Raw genomic sequence first — 17682 nt, forward strand, 5'->3', positions numbered from 1 at the left:
ACTCCAATGTGGTTCAATGCTGTTCATGTTATTGATGAAATTTAGTTCATATTATTTCAATACTTGCTGAGTCAGCAGCAGCTCCTGCAACCTCAGAGTTGGGGTTGTCAAGTATACAAAGGAGGAAGGCTCCAGTTGTGGTGATAGTCAAACCAAAGCAAAGGTGGCACTTACACCAGCTGTTCTCCCACTCGTTCATCAAACACATTATCACTATGCTGTCAAAGAGGAAAACATAAATACAATTACATTTCCTTTCTTGGGGGCTAATTAAGTCAGTAAACAAACACCCAGGATATACAGTAAATAAGGATTTCTTTTTTCTTCTTCTTCTCTTTGTTCCTCAGTGCAGAATGTGCATTTAGGCGCCTAAGGAGCTCCTGAGGAGAAGAATGAATGGCAGTTTAATGAATGCCTGGGGAGATATGATATCAGTGACTGGCTCCTTCAGCGCTTCAGCTTTCATCCTATTCATACACCCAGTGTGGTCTAAATGCAGGTGGATCGATGCTGGTTAAAAACACTAATGGCACATAAAGGGAGCGCACTTCACTACAGTGTTTTTTTTTTTTTTTCCCCTCACCAAGGTCTGATCACTCCTGGACTATTAATGGAATGCAGCTCTCAGTGGAGAATAGAGACTCTGCTACAGGTGGAGGAAAAAAAAAGTCCATTGTCTGAATTTTTCAAGGCTACATTTCTCCCAAAATGGTGGCATTGACATTGTAGATGAAGAGAGTTTGGCTTCACATTCACATTTTCAGTAATAAACTTGGTGATATTCAATCTGATGAGTGCAATGTCATGCTCCCAAGACAGTGCACACCTGTACTCATATCAGATTGTCTATTATACCGCTTTCTTGTACTCTTACTAGGTACATTTATAAATATCAATGTTATTTCCCAGTAGGAGGTAAATGGTATTGAATGGTTGCCAGGCTGCTGGAGGGGAGACTGCTCAGCTGACTAAAAGAGCCATTCTCCATTTTATCTCTCAATCAGTGTGTATTTGTGCGCATGCCATCCTTATGGTGTGTATGTGTGTGCCTGTGTGCATGTTTATGTGCAAATGTGTGCATTTCATTTTGATGAGGAGCAGAGCGAGCCAGAGCTTGCCTGCTGCACCATTCAGCCATGTGAGAAAAAGTTCACGTGATGCAGGCAAATACAGCCAGTCTATGGCAGGATGGAAAGTCTGTAATCAAACCATAAATCAGAAATCACTGAACTGCCATCCACCCACTCCTTCTTTCCCTCTCCCTCTTTCTTTTCTCTCTCTCTTTTTTTGGTTTCTTCCCCTCCTACTCCTCTCTGCAGAGCTCCCTGTGTACCATGTTACGCTACATACAATCATGCACGCACTACTGTGGAGCAGCAGATCAATGCAGAATGCATTTTCACATATCAAGGTTTAAATCAGGAGATACATGAAATCATATGGTGGCAAAAACAAATCCAATACTTTCTTTTACGCACATCGACAAGCTCTTTCTGTAAGCTCTTTCAGAAGGCTGCTGTTTGCTGAATTTGACTCATGGTGTGTATGAAAATATCCGCTTTGAGTAATAAAACCATTTCCACATCTTAGACAAACAGCTCTGCAATCGGCACTCACATGTGTGCATGTTCATGTGTTGTTTTCTTTTTTTTTTTTTTTACGACTACTCACAAACACATGCACTCCATATTTGTCTGGCCATGACTTTCACAGTGAACCACCTGGTGTGCTGTAATATCAGGAGAACAGTGGGGTCATTGTGAAGGAGCTGTGTGATATCAAGGAGAGTGACCCATTTAGAGCCCAGCCACCGAGCTGACAAGCCTCTGTTATGTCTAGGACATCTGGAAGGCCGGAGCCACTCACGCCGCTGTACTTTAACAAACAAGTCAAAGACATCGTCGCAGAAATTTCACAAGCTCACCTACTGTATAGGTCCAGTTCAGAGGGAAGTGTTGTACCGTGGCACTGATACTTATATGGATCTGTTACACTTAGTGCACAGAGAAATGTGGAAGGGATTTAGACAGTATGCGAAGCAGTTCTGGTCATTTAGTGTTTTTGCAGGGCTAGAATAAGACTGCAGAATGGTGTTATCTGCTGCTCAGCAGAAGTGCTCTGCAGAAAGATCAAGTGATCAAGGAAAAAAAAAAGTTCTATCTCATTATTCAAATGAGAATTACTTTTTCAGGAGCTGATTCAATCCAGTGATGTTCAAAGGGAGCTTCGCACACTCTGCAAAATAACTGCAGCAGGAGAAAACTGACTGCTTTAAACAAGAAGTAAAATTTCAAAGAAAAAAGAAATGTTACCATTCATGTATCACACACAATGCTGCGTAAAATGACTGAGATGTGTCCAATGAAGCTGCTGTGTTCCACATTATATAAACAAATAAATGAATGCAATGCATAATGAGAGGCCAAAATGAGCCAAGGAAAGCACACAGAACAAAGCCCCCAGGGGAAAGGAAATTATTCAGAATAGACGAGGACACACTTCATAATAATATTGGAAAGGGAAACTTTTTTTCTCTTGTGATTTCAATCCCTTGCTTTAAATGTAAAACCTGAACTAACCTACATATATTGAGTGGCTTACTTTAGCAGCACGATAAGCATTTTAAAGGATCTTTTTTATTGCACTCAATTCAAAGCCACCATTTCACCATTTCAGTGCGATTGGTGAAATGATATACAAGCAAAATACAAGTTAACCTGACATATATACATATATATGTAAATGTATACATATATATATATATATATATATATATATATATATATATATATAAGGATTTGGGCACAATATGTGTAATACAATGCGAGCGCGAAAGATTATTCTGATTATTTCCATCTAAAACAATTCCACTGTCATTTCACTTTTTGTAGACCAAACAATAATTCTGTGTCATGAGGTAATTCATTTTTGTATGGAGAGGCAATTGGCTGCAATAATTGAATCATTGGGCCTTGTTTCATTTTCAATGTAATTAAATCAGCCTCTGCAAAAAAAAAAAAACAAAAAAAAAACGGTGTAAGCTGGCATACGATTTAGAGGAAATTAGCATTTTTAATCATAGTACATTACTTTAATAACTCAATAAATCTGTGGCAGCTGGAGCATCTGAGAATGTTGTCACAGCCACTTAGTTCTGCATCTGCAACTAATACAGGGTGATGAGAATCAGCCCGAGAGAGGGAGAGGGTAAAAAAAAAAAAAGAAAGGCAACAGTGTGAGACAAAGAGGATGCGGATCCGGGGAAAAGAGACAAAAGCATGGCAGGTGAGACACAGAGATGAGCAGAACGAGAAAAAAAAAAAAAAGAAGAAGAATTATCAACGCAGACTTTGGCTCAGTGAGGGGCTTGGCACTTGTCTCACCTCTTTCAGTTATTAACTGTTAATCCCCAATTAGCTCATTTGTCACCTCGGTGTTGTTCATGAGACCTGCTTATACCCCTCGTGTTGCGTTGTACCTCGGGTTTGTTTGTGCAGCTTAGCAATAATAGTTGCCAAACACAATGAACAAGGGACCGCGCGACCACTGAAAATCTCATTTTGTTTTAAAAGGGATGTTAAAGAAACAGCAGTGCTCCGACTGCCTACCTTACCAACGAAACCTCTGACCAAACAGCCATATATGCCCCTACCCCCGCTCCTACAGCAGTGGGGCGCACGGGACCTCTGTTGTCATGGTGACGACAATAAACACGTGGTTAAGCGTATGGAACGGTCACGGTTTGATTTGGGTTTGGCACAAAAACAACTTGGTTTAGAGAAAGGTTATAGTTTGGGTTGAAATGAATACTTCGTTCAGGTTGGAAGACCTTCGTCGCCATGGTTCCAACAATAAACACACAGCATAGGTTTGAAAAAAACAAACAAACAAACAAACAAAACTACGCATTCCAGTTAAAACCGGCTTCATATAGGAAATGAAGTCCCATATTTTGTCAATTCATCTATCCACCTACGTATAACGTAGACTATAAACAGTATGTTTCACCATCTGACTCCCCTCTTCTTTGCTTTTTGCAGTTACTAAACCTACTGGAAGTTTTTTTTTTTTTTTTTTTTGCAAGCGGACAGTTCCTACCATAACTGTACAGCAGGGTGACTGTGGTCTCATCAAAGCGAAGGGGAGAGCAAAAAGGTTAATCTCTCCCCCCCAAACTTTTTCTGGAGCTTTTCCAACACTGCTTTATTTTCCAGGAGACACCAGACCACACGACTTTCTCAGATCGTCTTATGTGGAAAATGGGCAGCATTGAAACTACCTATGAACAGGCTAGACCCAAAGATGTAAATGAATAACTATATAGCAAGAACAAATGTTCATAAATTAGTTAAATCAGTGTCATCAATTAAAATCTCTTCTGCACTCTATCTTTATGCTTTACTCATAATTATCAGGTAATCATGTGGCCATGCATTGAAAATCATTTTACTTTGGTTCTAAGTTGCAGGAACTTGTTGAAAACTACTATGAGATCACAGTTTGGTTGAAGCGCTGATGTCTGAAGGATGATGTTCACCGTGCTGTATTGAAAATGTGTGAGCAGGTGCATGAACACAAATGAAAGTGAGAGCAGGTGTCATGTCAGCACGTGCGTGGCTTGGAGAGAGCGCTCGTCTTGAGCTTTGTGTGAATGTGTATTTGTGTGTATAAACGTTGATGTGTCGTGTACTTTTCTACTAATTCATTCTCGTCTTTTCTTTGTTTTCTTCTAAGTTTGCAGAATTGCACGACCTGCCTGTTTTTCTCAGTGTGCCAGATAAAGCTATATCACTCCATCTCCTCTTCCTCTCTGTCAGTTTGTTTGCTTGTTTCTTGCACTAGTACAGAGCGACAACAGCTCTTTAAGAGCTTAACAGTGGATATCCTTAAGTCTGGGTTCACGCATACTTATTTGCTCACATCTTTTCCCATTGATGTACAGTATCTGGCAAGGCATGCATGGAAAACACCAGGAAAAAAAAAATCCATTGCCTTATTTAGATGTGAGTTTATATAGGCAGGAGATGCACATGAAAGCATTATGCTGTGCAATCAGTGCCCTGAAGGTGTGTTGGCATGCGTCTGGGCCCATTCGCTCTATCTTTGTAGCTCCATTGAGGAGACTGAGGAGTCTTGTTTCCACTGATACACAGCTTTTTGATTCACTTAGCAGGCTTTGTCGTGTGCATGTTGCTTTGAGCCTCTGACTGAAAATCAACCATGCAGCATGAGTACATACACACACACACACACACACATGCTTCAGCACCCACAAATCTGCAAACAGCTATTAGCACAATGGTGGTAGACCCCCACTAATTAGCTCATCATCTCAGCGGCCTCTCTGCTCCGCTTCACAGATCTGGTTTCAAAGTAAAGTACATTTTCCAAAAGTGTCAAGGGGTTACGGATTGCATTGCGTTGGACGTACACGGATATTTTAGCGTGTGCTCTAGGGACAAGCGGTGACTCACAGGACTTGTAGTTTCCTCTATCAACTGTTTGACTAGCACTAAAATAGCACCCAGAGAGGCTAAGTTGACTTGACAGGACACGTACAAGAAAAAGCTATTATAACGCCATGCCAGGCTGATTTTGTAAGAACAGCTCGGGTGGGCAGCGCGATCCATTTGCAGATCAGGCGACACGAGGATCAGAAGCAGCCGGATTATTATAGTACTCCACAACAAACACACAACAACCTAACAGCTCACATTTATGCCACTGAATGTATCTACTGGTTCCTCTTTCTCTCGTTCCCTCTCGCCCTATCTGTCTCATACAAGTCTTTGGGCACCTTCACACTGTTGTGACTGATCAGAAATTGCTATTATTATTCAGCTAAAACAAATGCCTGAAGAGAAACCATGAAAGCTCCCCTGAGTGTAAACAGTACATTTTCTACCAAAAAAATCTGCCAACATTTGTTTTCTTTATTGTGGTTCATGTTACTGAGGTCATTTGAAGAAGATGAAGATCACTTTGTACTTCACGGGTACCAAAAAACAACCTCAAATGTCAATTGTTGTAGGTCTTCACGCTGTTGAAGGGAAGGAAGTGGTAACGCATCAGACTTCAGACACCATCTTCTTATCAGTGCATTAGGCATTATGGATTTATGACGCATAGCTTTGTTCAAATTCGTACCCCTTGAAGTCCTTGAGCAGTTTTATCAATCTACGAACAGGACTGTTGTATGTAAACTTGGGCTGTAATTTCTTTGCTGTGTTCTGCCTGCCTCTTGAAATTCTCCCAGTGTCTGTGAGAGCATTTACGGGCTTTGAGCTACCACCACAGATTTAAACCTTTGCCATACATCAGAATTCCTCAGTGTGTACACTTTCTGCAGCAGCCTCCATATGTTCCCCTCTAATTTCTGCCTTCCCTTTGTTATATGTGTCCTTGAATATAATTGACTCTGTCATTATTTTCAATTTAGATTGGTAAAGTCTGTTGCACGTCTCAGTATGGGTTGGTTACTCTGTGGCGAGGCATAATGGCTGATGAAAGATTAATACACTTTCTATACAGCCCTGTGCTGTTTCATATGTAGACTGGGACCAACAACATGGGGTTTATATATAAACATCATCAAAATGTCTGTGTCTGAACCGTGGTCTAGTGGTTTCTGATATGGTGCAGTCAGTGTAATGGCAGAGAAGCCAATTTACAGTTTATAACTCAACCACACATCAATAATAGAAAAAAATAGATTACAGTAAATCCATGGTTCAAAAGCTGCATACCTTTGAAATGTCAAAGGGGAAACCACAACGGATAACTCATCTCAAAACTCATTTCAACTGCACAATGCAAGCTGTATTGCAAATATTCAACAGCCTACTGTTCCCTCCAGGTATTTTTCAGCCAAACACTCTATACATTTTCATTTGAGATGAGAAGAAAGGAATGTATTTTTTTCACTGGCTAGCAGCCAAGCCAATTTAATTACATTCCAAATGGGCGCAATCTCCGCATAGCAACCAGCCCGTGTTTTATTTCTCAAACTTCAACAACCTCCTTGACTTTCTCTGAGTAATTGAAATCTTCCACTCTTCCACCCTCGTCATTATGCGGAGCAGCAGAAAGCACAACAAACCAAACCAAAAGGAACAAGGAGATCTGGCTCTCAGAATGAGTTGCATTAGCCAATTTGTAACTTCATCAGCGCGTCGAAACAATTTCTCTGAAGTCAATTAAAAGAATATTAGGTGGTGGATACCTAAAAAGCTCTGGCGCCTCTCTGCTGCCAAAAAAAAAAGCTGGTGATCACCACCGGTTGGTGTCAGCAAAATCCTGTCAAAGTCTGATGAGAGGTCACTACTTTTCACTTTGGATTCATTCTTCCAGCCCGGAGCCACATACGAATTTTTTTTTTTTTTTTAATTGTTCTATGCATATATCTGAATGATATTAAACAAAAAAGCTAATGGGTAACATTTCTTTCCTACCAAGCAGAATTGCCGTAATTAACAACACAACTCCAGATAAGACCGCAATTTGGATAGAAAATAAATAAGATGTTTTCCATTTTGAAATGTTTCTAATGGTTTGCTTAACCGTTCCCATCATTACACGGATGGCAAATATTTCCAATTAATGTTTCAGTCCTTGATAAAACATCAAAAGGCCTTTAAAAGAGCTTACTGGCAAATCCTTTAAAGTCTAGCAGGCTTTTTTTTTTTTTTTACTGCAAAGACAAACTATAATCTCAGAAAGGTCCTCCCATCTACCCGGTGGGTAATTATGGGATGGCAGGCATATAAATCATCCATCCAGACTGGCAGGAGTGTGGACGTCTCTATACAGCCTCGAATAAGGTCTTGGGGTGACCGAAGTACCAGGCATGGTATCAGTCACACACTGCTGGGTTTGCTGTGATGTTTAAGGGCTGCAAAAAAGAAATTCCACCTGTAGGTAATGTTTCTATTTAGAGAAAAAAAAGAGAAATACACTAAATAATCATTTAAAATGGGGCAAAATCAGTTAAGAAATTAGATTAGATTTTCTAGACGCATATCTACATCTTTCTCTCCATTTTGCTCACTCTCTCTCCCTCTCTCTCCCTCAGTGTCACTGAGCCTGTCTGAGAGCCCAGCCACATGCCAGTGCCTTTGTGTCAAAGATTAAGTGAAACCAGGAGAGCCAGCAATGCTGTGTTTGCACAGCGAACACACTCAGTTTCAGCTGCACCAACACATCACATACTGATCAACATACTGAGGGCTGAAACAGACCTAAAGCAGCTATCGCAGAACAATGACACGTGACTCAATACTTTTCAGAAATTATAATTAAAATGCACCTATACACTTTGATGAAGCAATAGTCTGTACGTGGGTGTGTGCATTTTGAAAACAAACAAGTAAAAGCAATGCTAGATCACGTGCAGCCCTGATATAGAAAGAAGACTGCATTTAAGTATAGGGTGCAGGTCTTGTATAAGATTACGTGTTCTTGTTTGACTGGGTAACAAAGAGAGACTATCAACACAGAGAGAGAGTGGAATTCCTGGAAAGTGAGGCAAAGCTACAATGAAAATATTATGAACAAAGCCCAAAATTGCCAGAGGTGGTTTACTGGACTGAGGCAAAAAGGGGCCCGGGGGCACTGTGGGTTTGTAGTGATATGGAGGGGAGTCGCACACACACTTGGCTCAGAGGGGCACTGAAACAAACAGCACATGGCAGAGGACCAATCCTTGTTCTAACCAGCAACCTAACTTCCTCAACTAACACTAACATGATGTATTGCCACATTAGCTTTTGCGATGTTAGCTCCAACTTAGTTTAATTTTCCCGTATTTCAGTGGAAATCAGTATTCCTTTCATACTGTATGAGGGAGCCAAAAACATGGCAGTTACCAGAGGAAGCAACTTGATTTGTGAAACTAAAAGAGTAAAACAAATAGAACATTAACTTTAACTTTAACTTTAATCTCACATCTCGCTGATAGCTGCAGCTCAAGCATAAAACTTTCCAAAATAATTTCTGTAATCACACTCTCAGTTTTCTGTGTGCTGAATGTGCTCACCTGTTTATACAAAAGCATTCAATTTCTATACATTCATCCATCGCTACAGAAATGGTTACAGGCTTCAGCTGCAACAGTATTTTTGTGGTCTGTGTGCCTACATGTGCGCTTGTGTTTATTTACGTTATAAGCAAGTGTCGACAAGCTTGCATCTACACGTACAGTACGAACGTGCGTGCCTACCTGTGAGAGAGTTTCTATCTCCCAGTGTGTGTACTTAGTGGGCTGATGGTCTGTGAGCGTGGACCTGAACCAGTCATCTCCAGTTCTATTTGCACAGGACATGCCTCAGGAAGCTAAGACAACTGTTCATGTTTGCCCAGGCTTGCAAACCTCTCTTAATACACCCAACAGCTGCATTCTTCGACAGCACAGACACTATGTTTATCAGTGTTTTTATACATTCATCCTATGGAATCTGTTGGGTCCCACCGTCCTCACAGACCTTTTCTGGGGAAACACCCATTAGGAGCGGAGCCGGGGGATTGAAACTCTCAGCAAATAAACCACAAGCCACGTTTTTATTTTGACTGGTAAATTTTCCTGCGCTACTTTTATAATGTGAGACTATCTAAAGTGTTGGTCCGCTAATTCAAGACAGCTCTATAACAGGGTGAGTGAATTCTGCCTGCAACAAAAACCCAATCAAAGATATTTTATCATTTATTTTGATGGGCAGCTTGGTGCCTCCCCCCCCCCCACTCCAGTCCTATGACACCCAGAGCAGATATGATCACTCAGGCCCACAACCTGTCAAAGCTTCCACACTCTGACCTGTCAAAGTGCTTCACAGTCGCCCCCCACCTCCCCTTCTCCTTTACTCTTTCCTCTCCTTAGTGTTTCATTTCCTGTACAAAGACTAAATGGCAGCCTCACACCATTTCATGTTGAGCTTTCACTGAAAAGTCATGATAGTACCAAAAACATAGGCTGTATCACACCAATCCCAGAGAGCTGAAATGAAAAAACAAATTGTTGGACGCACTCGGAGATGGCGAGAGAGGCGAGTGTGAAAGTGAGAGATGATGAGTTGATACAGTTTTCTCATACAATGACTACGCTAATTTATGTACGAAAGCCTGCTGTACACAGATCTGCCAAGGCCAATAACTGTACTCATAATCTGCAGCATCTAGAAGAATCACTTTGTGGTCTCTTTGTTTATGAATGAAATGAAGCAATCATCCTAATGAAGATCAGCTTTCTTGCCCTTGGCTGAGGATATGTAGCGTTTAAACAGGACAAAAATGTTTTGCCTTTGTTGAATCTGCATTTGTAAAATAACAGGAAGAATAAATATGTTGCTCTCTTTTTATTAAGGGCATGCTGCTCATTGTAGGGATATTGAAACAAGCAAAAAAAAACAACAAAACAACAACAAAAAACTTAGCTGCACACTTCCTGACCTACACTCTAAACCACATGCATGTGGATGACGCTAAATGGAAGCAACAACAAAAAGTTTGGTGAACCAAAGATATAAAGTTGCATAACAGAAGTTCACAGCAGTTTGAATGTTAATATTGATGTGTTATAATAAAAACCATGTAGCTCCTTTTTTCTCGAATTATTCATGGCATACAGTAATTTTTTTTTTTAAACTCTAACCTTCATAGAAACATCATGGCACTATTCTGTGGCTATAAAGGGGAAGTGCTAAATAGGAAGGGCTGCATTTTTTTTTGCCTTGGTGTTCAGATAGAAGGAAAATGAATGTGCTTTGATACACTACTGTCGCACACTGAAATACAGTCAGTTTCTCTTTCTCATCAGCAGGCAGAGTGCAGACAGCACAGAAATGGTTAAATAAATCACATGGAGCAGATGCCTCTCTCTCTCTCTCTCTCTCGCCTCTCTTTCTCTCTCCCTCTCTAACGCATGCACACACGCACACACACACACACACACACACACACACACACACAGATTCTTTAGTGAAATCCATCAATCAGCATTTCATGCAGTTTGGGCTTGAACCACACCAAATGCACTAAAACAATAAACGTCTGTCTTTCAAGTCGCTATCTGGACTGGAACACATCTGGTGGCAAGGCTCATTTTGGTTTCCACATCGTTGAATGACATTACAGACTCAACGGTGAGCCGAAAAATAGAGTACCCCTAAAAATCTCTCTCCATTTTCCCTCCATCTACAGCCCCTCTCTCTCTTTACACAAACCCCAAATCTACTTCCCCCTCCCTGCACTAACCAGTTAACCTCTCAAATGCTACTCCACTACCCCATCCCCCAACCAATCAAGAACTGAATATAAAACAGCACAAGGAAGCTGGGCCGAGCAAGGAGGTGGTAGTGGGTGTGTGAGTTGGAGGCTGGGGCAGACAGCGAGACAGACAGACATGAAGTCAAGGCTATTGCTATTGAAGAACCAATGGCCTCTTGAGGTGAAGACAGTCTAAAAGGCTTTGGCACATTGGACTCCTTTACACAAATTGAGGTGATGAAACACACCCTCTGCATCCAGCTGAGGAGCCACAAGTCAAGCCTGACTGTAGTATTTGGGTTTCAAGGGGCAGTGACGATAATTAGGGTTAATGTGATTTAATGAGGGGCACGAGTTGGACCTCGGCTGGTTCGATTCCCAATCAACGTCAACACTGGAATCACTCTGACGTCTCGGCGATATGGCTGTTTTTCACGTGACGCTACAATTCACTGTCTGTGCCACAGAGACTGAAAACCTGCGATCAGTCCTGTCCTAAAAGCAGCTTAGTGATTTCTTTTAATAAACCGACTTAGAGGCTAATAGATGACTGTGTGATAGCGGTACAGAAATGATTTGGATAGGAGCAGTATATCACAAAAGTATATTGGGAAGAGTTTTAAAAAATGCACTGTCATGACTGAATTCTTTGCAGTTAATACAATCAATCATCGACATAAATAGCCTGTTTCTATGGGCCGAGGTGATTAAGTAGCTAACCAGGCAGGATAAACTATACTATCTATTTTCAGCCATACATGACTTATGACCCTCTTAACACCTCTAGTAGCTCTGAGTCATGTCTGGTCTAGATTATAAAGTGAAGAGCAGAGCAACGGGAGTGCTGCAGAGTCTGGTTGAGGCTTTGTCACCTTCACTATACTCTAGGTTAAACTGAAGTCCACGGTGGTAAATCCCTGCTATGGACGGTGCCGAAATCCATCCACCTGTTCCGTAAACAGCCAACTATTGCCCTTAAAATACCCCGTGACATCTCATAACGGTTAGGAGCTGCAAAATAGAAACTGGAGTACCATTGATGTGGTGTCACCTGAGTGGATTTTTTTTTCTCATGTTGTAACTGTTCTGTAACATAGGTGGAAAGGAAAAATAAATAAAAAAAATGTAAAAAAGGAAAAAGGAGAAAAAATAGGCCTGCATGTAACCTAGTTTACCAAATCTGATCCAGCTGAAAAATGCACACAACACAGTGCTGTATTTCTCTTTCTTCTGTTTTACACCAACGATCAAAACAGAAAATCTTCATAAATAGTGCAGTTTTCTCCCACTGTAATGGTCTGTGCACAGAGCACAATCTGAGCCCCACTGCTCCAGAGAATAACACTGTAGCTACTTATCATTAACTCAAAGACACAATCAGCCCCAGGCGAGCCGGCTTCCCTCCATAACCTTTTGACATTGCTACTGGGAAGGTAAATGAGAGAAGAAGTTAGACACAGAGAGAAGGAGAGGGGGGTGAGTGGGGAGACAGAAAGACTTGATTATGAATAGTGCCAGGAAGTGGTTTGACAAAAAAATAACTTCACCAAGTACTGCAGACTCACAAGCCTGTTTTAATGATTTTTTTTTTTTTTTTTTAAATACAGAAAATAATGTTCACTCTCATACTTCCTATCACGTTAACTATTATTTGCTCTGCGTTAACCAACTGGAACGGCCTTACAACAATAAACTAACCACTTTTGAGTATTCCCAGTTCCCATTTCTGGGTTTTTTCTCTCTGGTGTGCATTTGAGTCATGCATGGGTTAACATTTTCCCAGTGAGAACGGTTGGGATATTGCAGCTCGGACTGGCCAGTCAGCAGAATGTTATGAATGGGCACAATGAAAAACCCCAAGTCCACGCTGTCGACCCAAGAATGCATGCTCCATGTAATTAACTTCTCTCTGTGTACAGAATGAGGTACTGCTGGAATAACTTTTCTTTTTCTGTTTCTATTACCATCATGTTTTGAAGATGCAGAGAGAGAGCGAGGGAGAGAGAGAAAGAGAGAAAGAGATGGAAAGAGAGAGAGAGAGAGAGCGAGAGAGAGGGAGAGAAAAAGAAGAGACTCAACATGGAAAATATTTTCTCCTGTCCATACTTTGAAGTATCCCATGACTAATACTGTGATTTGGATAGGAAATGGAATGGACCACTTGGTGAAGGGAGGTGGATGGGAGGTGAGGGGGGGAGGCTCTTCAAAAAAAATGGCCTCATTGCTCATCAGGTGGACAGACGTCTGCTGTTTGATACACATACTCATATAGAAACGTAATATAAAGCAAAGTGTGACAAGTGGGAAAACCCGGATCAATAACAAAATGGGGGTTATCGTGTTAACACGTTTCATACGTCTTGCCTCAAGGTATCAATTAGGTATGCACTGCACACACACCCGTGCATGCATACAATCCTCAAACACAGCAATGCTTTTCATTGAGATGTCACCTCCGCGAGCACTTGCGATGCACAAACTCTATATCAATAAAACGTTTGCTGCACACTGCGGCGAAGATGGCTTCAGCATGTATAAGTAACGTGCAGCAAGTTGGAGCAGACCGCGATGCTATGTAAAGAATAACATCTGCAAGCCATTGGATTATAAACCTACAGTATAACTACAGTATAATTACATGAGAGCATCTCTCTTGGGCACCGTACTGTTAGAGGGAAGAGGGATGAGGAAAAAGTGGAACAGCTACAGTAATCTATCCAACTTCATTTCACTGGAGTGATTCTGCCTGGGGGTATGCACAAGTCATAATGCATTTGACAAATAGTCTCCCGCTAAAACAGGCATTTGCGAAGAAGTGGCCTTCAGCGCTGGTATACACAGCTGAGTGTACACTGAACAAACAAGCCTCCCACTCAGCCAGGAAAGATACAGAGAGGCTTCAAAAAGATTAGGAGAAATCTTGGGAGAAAAGTAAAGATGACTCACGGTGATTGTGCAAGTGCAGGACAATGCAAGTTGGCTAGAGTTGAGAAGAGCAACAGAGCTGTAGGGTTCATACCAAAATACAAATCAATGCTTTTCTCTTGTGTTGTTCTTTGCATTGTTCTGAAAATCTGGATGATTGGGTTGTTTCATCAAGAAATTTACAATGAAATGCAGAAAAGCACAATAGCATTCTTTTTTCTTTTTTTTTTTCCTACATTATCTTTGTATCATTTTGTTTTGAATGAATCAGATTTTGGTTTGTAAAAAGAAATTGAGGCAGATAGTCATTGGACTGAATTGCTTTTTGATTAAAACGTTTAACAGTAATATTGTTACCTATTATTTTGATGTTTTATTTGCTATTACAGGAAGCAAAAATTGTACCCAAATTTCAAATTCAGAGGTGAAGTGCATGAATAGATCAGTGCCATTGACCTGTTCTGTTCTGCATCAATCAATCATCAGTCTCAATGTGGCCGATCAACTAGAACCAACTTCAGCTTACAAATTCTTTACGTTCCTCCACTATTAACCCCTTCAGGTAGAGAACGGGATGAATTCAGGTCCAAGTATCTTCACACACCCACACACTGACAGACCTAAAGACATACACCCATGTGCAGTCATTCTCGCAAACCAATAATCTGTGAGAAATAGATGTGCTTTAGAATTTACACCACTTGTACAGGAAGTATTGGGTTTGTATATATCTATATATACATAGTCCCACGAAATATTATGCTCATTTCCCGGTATTGTAGCAAGCGTATGTATGACTTAGACATAGTTATATTTTTATATATAAGGAAAGACAGAGAGAGGCTTTGACTGTTGAGTAGTCTGCTCTTTCTATACATAGAAAATATGCTTATTATTAATAATAATAATAATAATATTAAGCTGTGTAAGATGCTTTGAATCACAGAAGCACAGATGTATTCCAGGGGGGTCAGCGCCATCCTTTCCTTGAAATGAGGCTGCCATAAGGATGAACGATTGCCAAAATGTCATATATAGCCCCTGTATCACTATTCAACAGTTATGCGTAGCAGCAGCAGTACAGTACAGATAATGTGTCACTTCACATCTTAGTCACAGCTGTTACTTTAGTAATGACAATGTTACACGATTCTGTCCTTGAAACCCAAACCGGCTTCTTACCAGGCCAACAACCTCTACGCTCTGCTGAATCATGATAACTAGTACACTTCATTGTATTAACACTGTAAAGACCCAGGACATGGTGTCAGTCACAGAGAGCCAGGTCCCATTGTGATCTTAAATATACATCTGCAGCTGCTGTGTGTGTGTGTGTGTGTTCATGTGTTCTGCACATACCCAGACAAAAACAAGACTGTATCTGTGATTATGAGTTATGGGAAAGGGTGCGCATGTGCGGCTGACTGCATGCGTGTACAGTATATACATACAGGTGACCGTGTGAAGGAACAGGGGCCATTAACAATTCAAATATTGCACGCGTCATAATGTTGCGTTTTGTAATCAGCAAATGTTAACTGCCTGCTGGCCTCCCTCCAGGTGCTAAGGCAAGCAGACCTATTTGAATGGCAGGGGGTATTGTGCCTCCTTCTAGCTCTGCCCTGTAGTTACTGGCATAATGTTTACACATGTTTTACTTTGGCCACAGTAAAAATAAACTGCAGCCTGTAACTATTGTGGCCATTGAGCAGGTTTTGGTTCGTTTATCATTTGTCTAATAATCAGAAAAGCAAAGAGTAAGCAGCTTTGTGGGGCATGAAAAGTGTGTAACAGAGAGAAGTGGTCACTTTACACTTGGTCCCATGAAACTCGACATGATTTAGACTTCCCTTTCATACAGAGGCTTGTCTGTTATAATCTATTTTCACTTAAGTTTACCAATCAAAGCCTCTGAGGTCAACTTCAATATTTCCCGGGCAAAAAAAAAAAACGTGTATATATGATAAATTATGACTAAACTTCAATATTTAATTTCTTCTCATTTCAGGCCACGATGGGTCGTTACTTAAAAGGATGCTGATGAATAATGAATTACCAAAAAATAAAAAAGAAAGTTGTTATCGTGCAGTAGTGAGGCTGGATGGAGGCCTTTGCGCAGAATGAAGAGAGAAGTTGCATTAATTGATAAATTGTTTTCGGGCGCAGTGAGATTGAATTAGACAACTATACACTCTGTCTGGTCAGTGTGACAGGATGCACGATGTGTCGTCTCAGAGCATCGCAAAAAAACAAAAAGCAACAACAGCGATCGTCAAATTTAGACGTAATCTTTAAAATTGTTTGTTGGAGTAAATTGTGCATTTAGCCATGTGGGAACCTGCGTGAGGCAGATAAGAGCCATGTGTTTCCCTCAGAAGCATTTTAAAACTAAAATTGCACAGTTTTCTGCTTCGCATCTTCCTGTTCTCTCTTCTAAAATAGCCACCGGTCGGACTTGAGTCCAGTTTGTGGGCTCTTCAGCCGGCGGTGCCGGAGAGGGAAAGGTGAGCTCCAACTGCGCGCAGCCACGGTCCGGTCCAGGTGGATTCACCGACGGGAACCCGCACACGTGCACGAGATTTTGCGTGATTTCCTGCAGAGTTTGCGTCGCATTTGCACAAAGTTCAGCGTCCAAACTTATTTACTTCATCCATGTTACCGCCGCTTCATCCCCGGGGAGGGAGGGGGGGGGGGGGACTGCTGTCAATCATTCACGGTCCTAACGCACTAACACAGTACCTGGCCCTGTGGGGGGGCGGGCGGGGGGGGGGCACCTTGTCTAACCAAAGAGCCTTGTGCATCATCATCATCATCCTCATCATCCTCATCAGCACACTGAGAGCTGCACATCTGACCGAGTGTGTAAGTAGAGATAATTGTTTACCTTGTTGGAGTGGTAATAGTCCAAACCGGAGTCAGTCGGTAACGTACATGAGCCCACGCTTGAAGGGGGAGCTGGATAAAATCTGACGTCCATCTCAGAGTCCGCAAGACTGACGGCATGAAAACGTAGCTCCAAAAAACCTGTGCGACTTCTCTCTCTCTCTCTCTCTCTCTCCAGCAAACACACTCTCTCTCTATCTGTGTCGCTGCTCTCTCTCTCTCTCTCTCTCTCTCTCTCTCTCTCTCTCGTATCAAACCGACCAAAAAGCAAAAAAAATAAAAAATAAATAAAATAAATAAAAAAAAGTAGAAGTAGAAAGAGAAGAAGAGGATCGACTCTCTCCGCTCGTCACACTTCTTTCAGTGTATCTGCGCGATGATGCTCTGACACAACATCCCCGTAAAGTTCACTTGGAGAAAGAGAGGAGGTGTGTTTGTGTCTGTTAATGAAAGCAAAAAAAAAAAAAAAAAATTAAATTAAAATCGAAATACGCTCGCTGAAGTAGTTTGTCAGTCAGTGCTGCCGGTGAAGGGCGCGAGATTTTTGGCTGGGGTCAACAGTTTGTCCGCAAAACAAACAAACAAAAAACAAAAAAAGGAAAAATCGCCCGAGCTCCG

General features: G+C 41.3%; 1 protein-coding gene across 2 annotated transcripts in view; it reads right to left on the reverse strand.

The window, feature by feature from the left end:
• Nucleotides 1–17448, reverse strand: part of tox2 (TOX high mobility group box family member 2) — an 87253-nt gene extending 69805 nt beyond the window's left edge. The window contains exon 1 of one of the 2 annotated variants that reach the window (XM_029503262.1): nucleotides 17066–17448. In XM_029503262.1, the coding sequence (XP_029359122.1) occupies nucleotides 17066–17158 (93 nt within the window). In that variant the 5' untranslated portion in view covers nucleotides 17159–17448. The remainder of the gene's footprint in view (nucleotides 1–17065) is intronic. The other variant, XM_029503263.1, reaches the window with a different exon arrangement.
• Nucleotides 17449–17682: the final 234 nt, after the last annotated feature.

This window comes from Echeneis naucrates, chromosome 5 (genome assembly GCF_900963305.1).
Source record: "Echeneis naucrates chromosome 5, fEcheNa1.1, whole genome shotgun sequence".
Taxonomy (NCBI): domain Eukaryota; kingdom Metazoa; phylum Chordata; class Actinopteri; order Carangiformes; family Echeneidae; genus Echeneis; species Echeneis naucrates.